The 16505-nt window shown below is 35.2% G+C and overlaps 1 protein-coding gene across 1 annotated transcript in view; it reads right to left on the reverse strand.

Annotated features, from left to right (window-relative positions):
• The window catches only part of ASCC3 (activating signal cointegrator 1 complex subunit 3), a 250900-nt gene that overhangs the window by 147534 nt on the left and 86861 nt on the right, over positions 1 to 16505 (reverse strand). Inside the window, exon 11 of the mRNA XM_071446475.1 lies at positions 10503 to 10667. Coding sequence (XP_071302576.1) covers positions 10503 to 10667 — 165 coding nt within the window. The remainder of the gene's footprint in view (positions 1 to 10502; positions 10668 to 16505) is intronic.

Raw genomic sequence — 16505 nt, forward strand, 5'->3', positions numbered from 1 at the left:
TGCGTAGGCTGGCTCACAACTAGCATAATTATTTAAAACCAGAGTTCACAGTAATTTTATTATAAAGCCTTTTTAGACACTGTAACTGAAGCCACATATAACATTCTCAACTAGCCTCAAATGGGTGAATGTCTCAAGATGAGTAAGGCTGGTAAATTCCACCTGGCTAAATCCTATTCAAAAAATATGAGGTTTTACTTAGATTTTGATTTACTCATCTGTTTTGAGTTCAAGTGAAAGTAATGTAATTAAAACAATTAATTTAAAAGTTTTCAAAATAGATGATTAAAAAGTAAATGGAGAGCATTCTCAAGGAAGACAAAATAATACCACACCATAACTCAGACCTGAAGAATAGGAAGCACACCAAAATATTAAACTAAATCTTAAAATGAACCACGGACCCAAACACCACAGACAATGAGCAGACCAAGTAAACCACTACATTGCCTGGTAACAGACATGTTCTATGGCAAAATTCTGGACACTAAAACTGTGGCTGCAAACAAGTTAATGACACAGAAAAGCTGCAGACTCATTTTGCACTTGCACATGAGCAGTTTTCCAAAGCAAAGCTCCAGGTACAATAAAATATGATATGTAAATGCAAGCTAGGAAAAATGAGATTTCATTTTCTGAAGTCTTCCATCTACAGGGAACAAAAGCAGTGTTTAAGAGCACAAAGAAGTTTTCTCACTTCTTATACAACTTTTTTTGGCTGGATTATGTGATGACCTAAGGGCTACAGCCATCATCAAGCACATAGTTCTGAGGTGTTTGAGGTTTGGGGTTTTTTTGAGAGGTAGTGGAGGTGTGCAGGGTGGGTTGTTTCCTCCTTTGTCTGTTTGGGTTTTTCTGGTTTTGGCATGGTCCCATGAGTGCCACATCCTTCTGCACTGACCTTAGTGTCTGCAGTGCTGTTTCCCATGTTTTTTCCCTCCCATTTGCTACGCTGTTTTTACCCTTTCTTAGCCATGCTTCACCAGAGGTGCCACCACCTCTGGCTGGTCGGAGCCCCCTGTAAGTGGCCACATCTGGCTCGTTGAGCCACAGCCATCCCTCCCCACAGCCACACTGCAGCCAACACCTGGGCATCTGTGGGGCAAAGCTCTTCATTTACTCAGTGCTTATACACTCTATTTTTAAGCTTGGATCTGTAAGCACAATTACCACTTGCTGATATATGTACCCTGTAGATTGTTCACAATTGCCTAATAAGTACAGCAATCTTAAAGTGTAACTGAGCTCCCATCTGGAAAACATTACTTGATTTTGCTAAATTCAATAACAATATTTTTTTTTCAAATCTCCTAAGAGCCTGAAAGCACTAGTTTGAAAGTATGCTGGCTTCCATCTGAAGGCAAGAAAGCATTTCAAGTATTTAAAGTATTTAAACAATTAACAAGAACATTGCTTAATTACCATGGACATATGTATTTTTACAGCAATTAAATGTGTTTTTTCAAAGATTTCTTTTAAAATAAAAACAGTGCCTAGAGAACAGTTACAATTTCCTGAGAGCTGCCACTTTCAAAACCAAAGTAAAACAAAGAAGCCACTTAATGTCGCTGACCTGGCAGGTGGCCCTGGAGCTAAGGATCTTTCTGAGAACCCCAAATTAACATTCCAATGACAACTGAAGCTGACAGTTAACACAAGCAAGTAATTAAGATTACTAATATATTTAGAGCACATTTTTTAAACTTCTTCCACTAGAACAGGTTGTTCAGAGTCCCAGCACTACAAGAGATAGGACATCCACATCTCTGGGAAACTTATTCCAATGCCTCACTCCCTTCACAATCAAGAACATCTTCCTAATATCTAAAAACCCACACTTAGTTTAAAGCCATTCCCCCTTGTCTTATCACTACTTGCCCTTGTAAAAAGTCCCTCTTCAGCTTTCTTTTAAGTGCCCTTCAGGTAGTGAAAGGTAGTAAGATGACTTAGGTGCCTTTGTTTATTGAGGCTGAACACTCCCAGTTCTCACAGCCTTTTCCCAAGGGGAAGGTACTCCATCCCTCTAATCATCTTAATAAGACTCTAAATCATTCCACCAATTCCCTTAAGATCTTTTGAGGCCATGAAAACAACAAAAATCTTTATTTTTTTACAATCTACTTTCGTATTTGCTCAACAAACATATATATAATTTATATAAATATATAAAACAATCAAGATGCAAAAAGAGGGACACTTACACTAAAATAAAAAATGTATCAAAACAATCCTTCAAATTATTTTATGTCCAGATCAAATTCAAACCTATGTCTTTAGTTTATGCACATCATTGCATGCTGATAGAAAACAAGGGGCTTTTATTCTTTTAATGATACATGGCAATATAAAACCAGCAGTGACTAAAACTGTGCTAAACTGAAAAAATAAAAAAACAGGACTACCTGAATATGCAACTATAACGTGATTTATTTTTTGCATTCTCTCTGTGATTATAATTCAGTTTCAACTATGTATCTATTATTCATCTATCCAAGCACTACAGAAATTTGATTTTCCATAATGGCTTATAGAATTCCATCACATTTTTATAACAGAGTTCTCTGCATACATTTTTTGACTACTTTTCTGACTTCTCCTTGAAGACCAAGCACTAACATCTTTTATTCTCAGGTGCTTCTAAAGAAAAATAAGTCTTGAAAGTGTACAGATGCCTTTTGTAAATACAGATCATTCAAAAATTAGTATTTTTCAACTACTGGATCACTTATTATTTGATCCTAGGAGTCCCAACTAGATATTATGCCTTCATATACAAGAAACCATGAACCCACAGCCTTTCCCTGAAATGGCAGTAGAAATTACTGATAACACAATTAGGATGACAAAGTTTTCTGTTTACATTGCGTACTGGAGGCTGGTAGTAGGCAGCTAAGTGCCTTTTCTTCACTACTGAAGCTCAGCCTCTAACATTTCATTCTTTATATGTGTTTAATTACCCCAGTAAAATAATAAGCACCATTTGAAACTTAGGAGGCTTTCCTTGAAAACCTGAACTGACACAGTATTTGCACACCAGGTTCTTTAAAAGCCTTACTATGTTTTACTGGTTTGATGTCACGCTGGAAGCGAGAAATAAAACTGACATTGCTATATTTAATTGACATGTTTAACTAGTATATCTAATTCAGAAACATTCTTGATGGCATGTGGAGAATTGACAGCATTCACAGAACACAATTACCACACCATGAAATTCCATGTATGCAGAAAAAATAATCAGAAGATAGCTATCCCAGTATTGATTTCCACGCAAGCATCATCTGCGTTTACGCTGTAAATGATGAAGGATCAGGTATGGGAAGTGCCTCTCTGGATTGTAAATTGATCACAGCAGGATCATTTCCTTCTAATAGGTTTTTAGATTTGCATATCGCTACATTACAGCCGCCACTTGAGAGCATACAGTGTGTGCATAGAGATACTCTTTTATCTGACTTCTAAAGTTCTTCCTGAACTTTTTGATCTTGGCAGCCTTCCCATTTCCATATATTAAAATATCACATTCACAGAATGAATTACAATCAAGCTGGAAATCGTACCTCTGATTGTTCAACTTGAGCACAGAATTAAGCGCAGCAGACAAGTTTACACATTTTAATCTTTGAAGAATTGTCTGCTGGTTAGAAATTAATCTGATATTCAGATGACCCGGGATCAGTTCAACACTCCCTCTGCGGTCAGTCTTTATGCCCTTCAGATGTACACTAAAGACAGGATACTCAGAAAATTAGACACAAGCATGTCTCAGCTTTTAGTGCAGATGTGCAAGAAGATGAACCTTAAATTAGGTCCCCTGTTCAGTGGTAGTAATAATGAAGTACTGCATATGGGGGTTCACATTAGTTGGATACTATCCTACACACAGAACGCATCACAGGATCTGTGCTCTTGATCTAAAACAAAGGAGAAAAAGAAATGGAAAAAGAATTGAGTAGGGCTCAGAACATTAAAAAAGAAATAAAAATGAATGCTTTAAAATTACTAAGCAGGAAGTTTGTTAGAATATTTCATCAGTGTTTATTTGTTTATTGCTTGCTAGTAAGAAAGAGTTAAATTGTCAATAAGTCCACATAGGTGCAGTTGTCTAGTTTTAAGAACAGAAATGGAAAAAAACAGTGAAATTGCAAAACCTAAGTACATAGTAAAAATGCAATTACTAATACAGTTTTGAAGATTCTATATAGGACGTTATCTACAACTCACTCTGCACAGAATGCATTTGTTACTAGGCAACCATCTAGTTAAGTAATTTTATTAGTTTTACTCTGCATCCAATGAACCCTGAAAATACTGTGATCTCAGTCCTCCATTTAGAATATACTTTAAAATCTAGAGGTACTGAAAAAATGTAACCACACAGAAAGCACCATCAGAAGCCATATTATTCTCCCTCGGCTAAATATTAGGTATGCATTACTTTGTCTTAAGAAATGACATTTTGCATACATCTATTAAGAGATTTCTATACCTGGCACAGTGTCAGTTTTTCCTGACTGACAGAATGCCTTTTCATGCTCTGCTTACTGTTTTGTTTCCTAAACTAAGAAACAAAAAATATCTCTGAACCTTTCTACAAATTAGTTTCACTGCTTTACCATAATATGAAAGACCACAAAATGTATGACAATCACTATTACATTTTAAACTCCACAGGTGTGTCACTAAACTGGAAAACAGTAACCTATCAGTAATAAAAACTGAGATGCAGAATGACTTCCTGACATCCCTTCCAGGCACAGTAAGAGAAAAGCTTCTGAAGATTAATCAAAATGTCTGATACATAACATTTTCTAAACAATGGAGATTAGGTTTTGTTTCAAAAAAGTAGTTTTTAAAAAGTAATTTTTTTACACAACAAAAGATAACAAGATAGACTCATGTAAGACTCCTTAGACATACGGCTGCACGACATACTGCCTAAAAATAGCATCACAGAGTAGCAAGAAAACATGTATTAAATTTATCACAGGCTGATGAACTGACAGATTTTAAAAGAAATTATAATTGAAAAATAGCCATTAAAAAGGGATTCCTCTAATTGCTTTTTAAGCCCAACTCTATTCAATAATTTTATTGATGATATGCAGTACAAAACAAGAAAGTGTTAGTAACAAGAAAGGCAGGGGATTGGCAGAATTAATATAACTGATGTGTGTCTCAGCCATACAGATAAATCTAGGCTGATAGCCCCATTCAAACTAAATTTCTTTTCACTTAGCTCATTCTATAACATGGCATAGCTGCAAAATGAAACAGTGTTCTCAGGAAACATTCTTACATCAATGAGCTAATCCTGCAGCAGCTATTAAGAGGTTTGTCTGAGGATTTAACAAACAAGTACCTGAATGCAAGCTCTGAAGATGTGTGAACAAATTAAATACATGCAGTTCTTAAAGGTATAAAAGCGATAGAAATGTATAATTGAAGGGAATCCCTCTACCTCTGTATCTGCCAGAACCAAACTAACACAAAAGTTTTATCTATATCCAGTTCTGCTGACATGTTTTACAAATACAATCGTGAATATAGGAAAGTCTAGTGAAAAGAGGCCTCGCAACACTATAGTTTGAAGTGGAAAAATTATTGCAGGAGGCTTCAGTAACCTTGTTTGGTTTATCCTTTACTAAAAGATGCTAGGTAACTTGGTTAGTTTATATGTGGAATATCAAAGAGACAAAAGACTAATAGAAGTCACTTCAGAGAGAACTGAAGAACCCAATGAAATGCCACTGTCATTCTAGTCCCAAACAGACCCTTATAAGAACTACAGTGGGCCACCATTTCATAAAAGATAGATCTAAGCAGCTGGTTTTATGTCATTGGCTATCAATCTTGACCTTTTTTTTAAACTGATCAAATTATCAAAGCCAAGAATGGGATTCCAAGCACATAAAAATTCCTAATTTGATAACAAGTAGACATTTGGCTTTGAGTGAAAGACATCTGAACTTGTTTGCCAATGATCTCTAGTAAGAGGTAAAAGAGTGAACGAAAGGGACAGAAATACATTAGGTAGAGGAAATAATAAGGCACTACAGATATTGAAAATGCAAAGAAAAACCAAAGAAAACTACATTACAACTGAAAGGAAAAGCTCCTTAAATAGGGGAGCATGAGCAAAGAAAGCTCAGAAATGAAACATGAGAATTTCCAGGGGAAGAAGAGCTCACACATGTTGTGACCACTGCAGTCAAAGCTGCCTTTGATCTTCACTTCCCCAACAAACTCCTCCTTTCTTGATGAGTAAAAGGTGCAGCACAGCACCTCTGCTTGTGGAGTCCTCTGTTGCCAGGAGGAGGCCTTTCTCATCAATGTATTCCAGGAATCTGTTCTATTCCTTGTACTGCTGTGTTAGCACATCTATACTAAATTTGTTGATCTAATACAAAGACATAAAGCAACTGAAACTCTAACTTGAAAAATGAGACAGTTCTGAGAACAATATTTGTATGTCTAAGATGGCAGCTTTGGTATCCCAAAATCTGAGAAAGCTTTTAATATGGATTTTCTTTTATTAAATTTATCATTCACATATTGAGAACAGGTATCAAAACTTGTGTATAACTCAAGTGTAGTATTCAGTATGGTTTTTTTGTGAAAAAATACCCATAAGCAGCAAGGAAGTAATCAAAATCTCTGAATAATTATAACAAAATACTTCTGTGGCCTGTAAAAATTGTAAATTTTTTTCTTTCAAGCTAATAACCTTGGTATATTACAGTAGTGTGGAAAGTTTGATTAAAAAGTTTAAGCATTTCAGTTTTACATCTGCATTATGCTCTGGACTAAAACTTTAAACATCAAAGTTATAAATTGGATTCAAATAAGTTGTTTGATGTTATACCTACAGTATATAACAGAGCTCAGAGCAATTTTCCCACCAAAATGTTTAGCAAAGTCAATTTAAATCACTTGCAAAAACATTCTCTAAAATTTGAAAAGTGCAAACATGCACAAATATGCCCTTCATTCTGCTATGAGTAAAACTGTCAGCAATTCCAATATATACACTCCTTCCAGGTTTAAATAAAACCTAATTCTAAAAAATGCCATAAGTTAAAATGAGCGTGTTAAAGTCTTACAGTAAGTGGTGTGACTCAGTGTTCATCTGGGGGAAACTACATCAATCATTCAAGTATTTTGAGGTACAAATTAGGACAGACCTGTGAATGCATCAGGATATTCCTGCTTTAAGAATGCATTTGGATAGCTGTATTTTTACCTCATATCAATACAGATCTCAAAACATATTTTTCTGGCACAGTTGTAGGCCCAAGTATCTAGCTGAATACTAATTCTTAAGAAGACAAAACCCCAATCCACTGTCTTTTTTTTCTGTTGTACACCATCTAATCACAATACCCCTCATACCTCCAACGAAACAAGAGAGATGCTTTGTCTCTAAGACAGGAAAACAAACCCTACAAAAGGTAAAAGGCACTACACTGTACATCCTGACCTGCACAGCAATCATGACATTGTCTCATATACAAGCTAGGGAAGTATGATTCAGATGGAACTACAGGTACATGCATTATTAGAGTTGTTATTAGTGATTTATGGAAAAGGCTGAAGTAGTATTCAAGAAATTTATCATGGTTCTGTTCTAGAAGTGATAAAAGAAATGACTGTTCCAGGTCAGATCAAAAATTATACTGTTTGAATGCACTGTCTCCTGCAGGAGCCAAAAGTGACGGTACAGAAAGTGGGAAAATGTCAATGATATTTACCAGAATAGATCTCAGTTACTACAGCCTCCAGTTCTGATCTAGTGACTACTGCTCTGCAATGGATTTTGTTTTGAATTACTTGTCCCTCCACTACAAATGAAGAGAAAATAGTCAATATTTTGGATGTCTGAAACCAGTATACAAATCAGGTAATTGATTTCAGCAATTATAACAGTGCTGTAGTTGACATAAGGACATTTCAGATTAATATTGTCCTTGGGGTACTTTTTGTTTTTCAAGAAGTGAACAATTACTCTTACTTCCTGTGTGCATGAATACTGAAGAAGTATGATATTTCTATAGATATCAATGAAAAGTAAGTCCTATAGCTACTTTCAGGAAGGTTGGAGAGGAGATTGAAATCACTGAAGACAGAGGGACATTCTCCAGGGATGGGCTAAATATCCTGGCTTTTTTTCATGCTCCAGGCGCATTTATGAATTTCTATCAAAATACATAAAATGGAATTATGGGCAAGGAACAAAACCAAGAAAATGCAACAATATATTTCTTTTCCTCACAAAGTAATATTAAAACATTAGGTGTGATTTTTTTTACACTTTGAGCATATATAACAGCATTTTCACTAAATTCCAGGAAGATTCTTCTGAAATCAGATACATTATGTGATCTTTCTTTATTGACTGCAAAAAAGTTCCAGTAACTTCATAGCTGTGGATGTATACTGCAAACTTCATAGAACTATGCCTGCAAGCTCAGATGCTGAAGTATAATATTTCAGTGTAATTTTAAAAAGTAATCCTCTTATTATTTGTTTTCATATTAAAAAAACAAAACAACTTTACAAAACATCTCCTGTTTCTTTGTCCCTGGGCTCTCTGGGAAGCTTGCCATTTGAAATATTTTTGTCAGCGATTGTTTCCTACAGCAGAATTCCAAAAAATTCTAAAAGTAATTTTACTTTCTTTCTAACTGTGAGTTTTTTCAGTGTACCTTTATACTGTAAATTTTCCCTCTCTTAAGCTACCTACTTGTAAAGATACATATGGGTCTCTGTTACTGTCTTTCTTATCAAATTAGAATAATTAAGGTGGTGAGATGGTCAGTTTCAAAACTTGTATATTGCTTTATTTCCCAACTGTTTCCCTTAAGGAAGGGTTACAACTGGGTAGCTTCAGCTCCAGATGAATTGAATTCCAACTCAGTAGGTAAAACAAACCTTGAAATCCTAGGAGATTAAAACACCCTTTTTTAAAAGAGCTATTTTTGTAAATGAGTGCTGAAGCAAGATACTGCTGTTTTACATTAAATGCACTAAAGATAGGATTCAGTACCCAAAACATAATTGCCTCAGATTTTATGTTCCCTAAGTTACCTACACAGGCTTGACAGACACAAAAGGGAAGGATATAAGGGAGATTTGTGTCCAAACAAAGCAGAAATGGAATGCCAAGCTGAGTAATGTAGGACGGATAAAATGGCTCTCAACATCTATTTCGGACAGCTGAAGCCTATCTTACAAGTCTCACAAAATTTCACAGTAAGAAATGAATAAATCTTGCAATCTGACATGAAGAAAATGATTATCATGGTCACTGCAAAAATCTGAGATGGTTTACTATAAAGACATCTAAGGAAAAACAAGGTTATCAAAACCATTTAAGAAAGAAAATACAACATCAAACAGCTCAAGTTTAGCACCTTTGAGGTACTCTGAACTTTCTTCTAAAGAATTGTTACTTATATTGTTCTTTACACAGGAACTTTACACTTGCTGTACCACATTAGAGCAGACATTAATTTCATTCTGTTCTTAGCAGGGTTGGAATCAGATGATTCAAAAAGCCTTAACAAGGTTAGTGTAGCCTTACCAAGGAAAAAAAGCATCTTGAAAGCTAAAATGCTTTAAATATTTAATATGCTACAAACAGAGCCATAAAAACACCCATTTCATTTTAATTTGCTACAGGTTACTTGTATGGATAGAGCTTTGCTCTTCATTAAAAAAAAACCAACAAAAATGCACTCAATTCTCCCTCTTCCCATAATTTATTTTTCCAAAATCCTTCCTTTTTATTCATCTCCAAATTCCATATTTTACTTTACTTGTAGAAGCACATTGAGGCCAACTCAATAGCCACTATTGAGGCCAACCTTATTTATTGCCTAACTCTGAATTCTTCTTTTGTACAAGATTCAAGAAAAAAATCCCTTTTCTCCTTTTTTCCATTTCTAATCTTGGTATTTAGAAAATATCACTAAATCATAGGGAAAAACAAAAGGACCATTAATGCTAGACTAAAAATTATGTAGTATTTTTCTAGCAGTGCTGAAAGTTTTACCTAGATTTAAGACACTATTCTTAATTAAAACAAAAAAAAAGAAATTCTACTAGGAAAACTGCTAATTGAAAATAAGCATTCCTGGCAAGAAAATAATTTCAATTCTGATTGTGTTAAAACATTAGCCTGATTATTATTTGCTTAAAAATGTTTAATTTTCTTGTTACTTGTACAGTAGAATAAATTAGGCAAATAAATTATAAGGAACAGAACTGTAATAAATTATGCATCTTAGGTATCTGATAGTTGATATAATACAGAAAGAAAAGTAGAAGACAAAAAAAAATCCATATTCTTCATACACAGCTTTAAAACAGAACAGCTATAAAATAAATTGTAAACTGCCTAAGCATTTCTATTTAATTGTCTAAGCATGTTACTTTTTACAGCAACATCTATCTATTCTTGACCAAAACAAAATTATTTTGAAGACTTTTTTTACTCTTACCTGCCGTAAAGTACGTGCTACTATACTTTCGAGTACTGGTCCTCTGTCTTCATGCAGTAGATGAACTTCATCAAGAATCAAGAGTTTTACCAGCTGAGAGAGGGCTACATCACCAACACTTTTCCTTGTCACTACATCCCATTTCTCTGGAGTAGTCACAAGCATCTAGTGGAGTGGGGAAAAAAAAAAGAAATATTAAGCATATGCAAATTTACAAAAATATAGTAATTTAACATACAGCAGAGTAAATGCAATGTAGAACTTGAAGTTATCTTAAGTTTTCCCCATTTTATATATGAGACAGTTTGCTGCAGCTACATTGTTGGATGGCCATTAGTAGAATTCAGTATGAAAAACTATATGGAAATATCAACTAATAACTTCAAGCTGTGCCCCATTTGTATACATTTTCCACATGAAAACATTGAAACAGCTATCCAGAAGGAACTACTTATATAATCACTCAATGATTGTGTGTCACTAAAATAATCTGTGATAAAATATTTCTACCCTTCTTCATAGCACAGTAAACAACTAAGACCCTCCCCTCATACCTAAGCTTGACCTGATAGTTCCCAGTTGCCCATGAAATGCTTCCTCCCTAAGGCATACTTTCAAGTTGTACCTTTGGATATCTTAATCCTTGCACTGATAAAACAGACTGAACAACTTCCACCAGTCCTGGATATGGTAATTTCCAAACTTCATTGTTTCATGTAGATATGTCAGGCCATTTCTCCAGCCTGTCAATGTCCCTCTCTTTGACAGCACAGTCCTCTGGAATATCAGCCTCTCCTCACTGTCTGCTCAGTCAACCCACACATCAACAAGCTTCTTTATGAGGATCCTACAGAAAACACTATCGACAGCTTTACTGAAACCTAGGTAGACAATATACACAGCTTTTCTCACGTCTACCCAGTCAGACACTTCTTGATAGAAACTTATCAAGCAGGCCAAGCATGACTTCCCCTTGCTGAAGTCAAGCACTCTATTCATGATAGGATTTTCTTGTCTGTCATGTACCTGGAAACTGTTTTAAGATTAGCTGTTCCATCACTTTCCCATATGAGGCTGACCAGCCAGGCATTCCATGGGTCCTACTTCTTGCCCTTGTTGAAGACAGGAGTGACATTTGCCTTTCTCCAATCTTTGGTCCCTTCTCCCAGTTACAATGGCTGATCAAAGATTATCAAGAGTGACACTGCAGTGACAAGAGCCAGCTTCCTCAGCACTTGTGGATGCAAATCAATCAGACTATGGACATATTTGTCCCCTGTTCTCTTAAGACCTGATCTTCTTCCACCAAGGGTACACTTTACTTTCCCCCAGTTGGTGGAATTCAGGATTCCTGAAGGCTGGCCTTGCTGGTAAAGACTGTGCAAAGGAGACATGCATTACTCAGCCTCTTGTGTGTCCTGTGCCATTCAGAGGCCCCCTGTCTCATTCAGCAATGGGCCCAGATTGTCCTTAGTCTTCCTTTTGTTGCCTATCTTGTTTTCTTTGACTCACAAGCAGATTCTGTCTGGACTTCAGCTTTCCTAACTTCAATCCTGGATGGTCAGACAATGTCCCTGTATTCTTCCCAGACTACATGTCCTTGCTCTCACTCCCTGTATGTAGGTTTCATCTTTGTGTATGAACAACTTGTTCATTCCTGCAGGCCAAGCTCCTATTAATTCATTTTTGCCCAAGTTCCTATTCACTGGGATGGGTCTTGAACTTGCAAGAATATTAACCAGCTTTCTTGGTTTCTTGAGCTCTCTCTTCCCTCCAGGACCTTACCACATGGGACTTTTCCAAGCAGATCTCTGAAGTGGCCAAACTCTACTCTCCTGAAGCCCAGGGTTGTGAGCTTCCTTTCTGACCTGTTCCTCCTCCTCCTCCTCCTCAGGATGCTGAACTCCAACATCTCATTGTTGCTATGTCAAGTCTGTCTTCAATTTTGACACCTCAAACAAGTTCCTCCTTCTTTATGAGGTACAGCAAAGCACCTCTCCTCCACGTCCTATCTACGCAGGGAGAAGTTCTCATCAGAGCACTCCAGGACCCTCCTGGATTGCTTGTGCTGATGTTTCTTTCAAAATATTAAAAAAAAATCTTTCTTACAAAACACATTTATGAATACTTTTTATTCTCTTAGTCTTCTCCCGCAAGATATTCTGATAGTATTTATTTATTCCCCTCAGAAAAATATTTTTCCCTGCACTTCCCAACACAATATTGTTCCAGTCCAATTATTTTACCATCAGAATATATTAGTCTTTACTAATTACCAAGAGCCACTCCTGAAGACACTTTGTGATATTAAAAAGATGTTCATTTCCTGCAACATTTAAAACTTTACACATGAAAGACTCACTGAGTCACTATTATCTCAGAGAGTGGTGGTATCCGGGGGGATATTTTCATGGTTTGTTTAAATATTACTGGGTGCATTTTGTTAGCAAATAGAGATTTTTCAAATGCTTGTACAAAATAGTAGGTGTAAAAATGTATGTCCATAACTTATGAACTGAAATGTAACACTACTACAGATGCAGCTGTTAGCACTTTAAAATGAGCCATATCAACCACGAAATATTAGCAGCTGTACTTCCACAGAACATTAATTAGCAAACAGTGAGGAAATATATTTAGCAATGCATATTAAGGCTTTAAGGTGTGAAATACTACAAATGCAAGCTACTTAGCTAATTTGTTAAATCTAAATTGACAACATTCAGATCACAGCTTTTTTTTTTTAATGTCAGTCATGTTATCAGGACACATATTTAAAATTGTATCATTAATTCTTCTGTTTCTGAGTGATGACTAAATATCCGTTATAATGGTGTTTTACTTTGATCTTATTTTAAAATAGCAATGTATGCAAAGCAATGACCTGAATTAAAAGCTATACCAAATGAGGCAGTATATCAAGTAAGAAAAGAGATCTCCAGAGAATGTTTTGCTAGAGAATATTACATTTATTTTTCAGACAGAAATAACAGTTGGGGAAGAAATTCTCAAAAAAACCCACCCAAACAGATAAGCTTTGTAGTTGCAAATTATAAATTCAATTCAAATATATAAAATGTTATTTAAAAATATCAGCTAAAAGAAATTGCTATGAGCAAACACTAACAAAGATTATTTTTTCAATTAAAATATAAGACAGCATTATGAGTCATCTCATTATTAGTTTTAAATGCAGTAGTGGCATTTCTTTTTATAATTAATTTTCAGAGACAATAGATATTATCCTTTAAGTTTAGAAAACAAAACTCAGATTCAGGAAGTGGATTCTGCTTTTTGTTTGGGGGCAAGAGAAGGACACAGAAACCAAATATTAAAAAATCTTTTAAATATTTTTTTCTTTTACATGGACTTGAGTTCTCAGCACACTGATAAGTGTGTTCATTTATATTGCTATCTCACCACTTCACCTTTTTCAGTACTGAAATAGCTAGAAAATAAAGTGTCACATTTGTTTAATGAACTGCAACTCATGCAAGATATTTCAATCTGGCTTTTGTATTAGGATATGGCTGAATAGAAATGGGTTAACTGTCAATATTCTTACTGTCGTGTTAAGGTTCTCTACGCACACACACTTCTCTTTTGCCAATGTATTTATGATTATCATTTGTTCTTCTACACTGACTTTTTCTGTTAGGGAAACATGGGCTTTTTACAAAGTCTCCAGTCTTAAGTGAGCATTCCCACTCAATTTCACTATTACACCAAAGGACTTACCTGTTTAAAAGAAATAATCCAAGTATTTCAACTCAAAATTATGTCATTTAGCTTTGCGGTTATCTAACATAACCCTAGATGGCTTTACATAATTTTCAGGTAAGATCTCAAACAAAAAGTTTTAATTATTTCACTTTGAAAAATTATGTCAAAAGGGACAACACTAACTGATAACTTCAACACCAATTTATAAGATTTCAAGAGATGGTGAAAATGCATTTTTCTACAATTGCATGATTTGCCAATTATTTTTGTTAGCTTCTCTTCAGTCTCCTGTGAAGCCAGATTTCATGGCAAAAGGAAGTTACATTTTCACCACAGTTTCAGAAGATCAACATGTTGAAAATACTGGGATTTGTCATTGTTTTGGGGGTTTTCTTAATCTGAAAAGGGTTATTGTCCTACTAAAATCAAATGATCTTCCAATTATTTCTATGGGGCCAACATTCATTTCTAGCAGTTGGCACAACCTGGAAAGTTTATGTTTTCAATAACTTACTCTCAATTATTTTAATTTCTTTGCTACTTTTAAGTTCTACCAAATACATTTTGCCCATGACTAGTATCTGTTTTCTGCTTGAATAATTAGGACACTCACTCTGAGCCTAGAAAAACTATTGTTAATTCCCTCAAATTTACACTCCCACAGGTCCAAACCACATATGTAAAGATTTCAGAACAAACTACATCAAAAACTTAGTTATAGCATGCCATACTACAAAATTCACTGCTTATAAGTTCTTCAAGACCATTTTTAAGAACAGTTTTTAGCCATTTCAGCCTTTGTCTGTCACTCATCTGACCTGTCATCCCTTTCATATACACAACGAAAAATCTAAACTCAGATGCACACCCTACCTCATGCCCAATTTCTTGACTACTCTAGTTGCCATAAAACAATCAGAAAATGCTTGGATCACTCTTCCTATGTGCTAAATAATCATCCAACCAGGTATAAAGTACTGGTTGACTCAGATCTCAGCTTAAACATCAACTAGGATGGTGGGAAAAAGCCCCATGCCCTATGCTTGAGGATGCTTAGTTAATTATGTGGTTACACAGATTTCTGTAACATAAAAAGTAGAAAAGAACCTTGTAATGAGACTGGGCATTCTGAGTATCAGCACCATTACAAAAATAAGCCTGCCTGATGCCATGCTGAAAACAGAGCAGCAGCAGCATTACACTGCTTTTACTTTGCACAAGATGGAAATATGGGTTCCTTTATCATATCAAAACAGTGAAAACATAGAATAGAGTAGTACCACACACACTTTCATACATTTGACATATAAGGTTGAATTCATATTATCATACATGCTGAGCATTAGAATCTATTATTCTTTCTAGAAAGAAACTGTAGAATGAACTCATTAACAAATCCAGAGGCCTTTGCATCAGGAAATATTCTGGATGCCAAGTGACCACAATAATAAAGGTTGTATGTTATGGGAAGGTTCCAAAATGAAATTATCTTCCCTAAGCTGGATCAAGATCCAGAAACATCATAACCATATGCCATCTCACACCTGCAGCACAACAGAGATATTTTCATATTTAAGATACCTAAATAAAAGCCCTATTTCCTCTTTGAAATCATCAAAATTCTGATAAATAAACAGCAAACATTTAATTTATTTTATATTTCTCTGGGAAGTTCACAATATTGCTTCTCAATACATGGATTAAATCTGCAAGAAATTCAAGTTTCTACTGTAATTTCATCCTTTATTTGCTTTATCCTCTTAACAGCCCCTTCTTATTCATTTTGCACTAACATTTATTTTTACCTTTCCCACTTTCTATTAAGTAACTCTCAATATAACAGTATCCTTAGGAAAGAAAAAAGAAAACAATCTTATTACACAAAAAACCACCCTGATGCCTGCAGCTATGTGAGCATCTGTTCTCTAAAGGCTTCCTCCTGTGCTCCTCCTGCTCAGTGACCAATGATGCTGGAGTTACTCACTTTGTTATTAGCACAAAAAAGTCTCATTAAAGATATGACAGCCAAAACTAAGGGGAGGCAGAGACAGAAACAGCTGAAATATAACCTGGAATTAACTGAAATATTTATTATGCACTGGAAAATGCTTGCCAGGTATTTCAGAACTTTGCCTTTTAACAGCATGCAACAGTGATTAGATGCAACTGGGAAGAATTTTATCACTTGCAGATTAGAAGGAATTCTCTTGCTAAAATTAAATGTGATGAAATCAAGCATAATTCAAAGTAGGGGAATTTCAAACAGAACTGTTTTCTGAA

The sequence above is a fragment of the Agelaius tricolor genome, unplaced genomic scaffold (assembly GCF_023055355.1).
Source record: "Agelaius tricolor isolate 1412-34295 unplaced genomic scaffold, bAgeTri1.0.p SCAF_1, whole genome shotgun sequence".
In the NCBI taxonomy this organism is placed as follows: Eukaryota; Metazoa; Chordata; class Aves; order Passeriformes; family Icteridae; genus Agelaius; species Agelaius tricolor.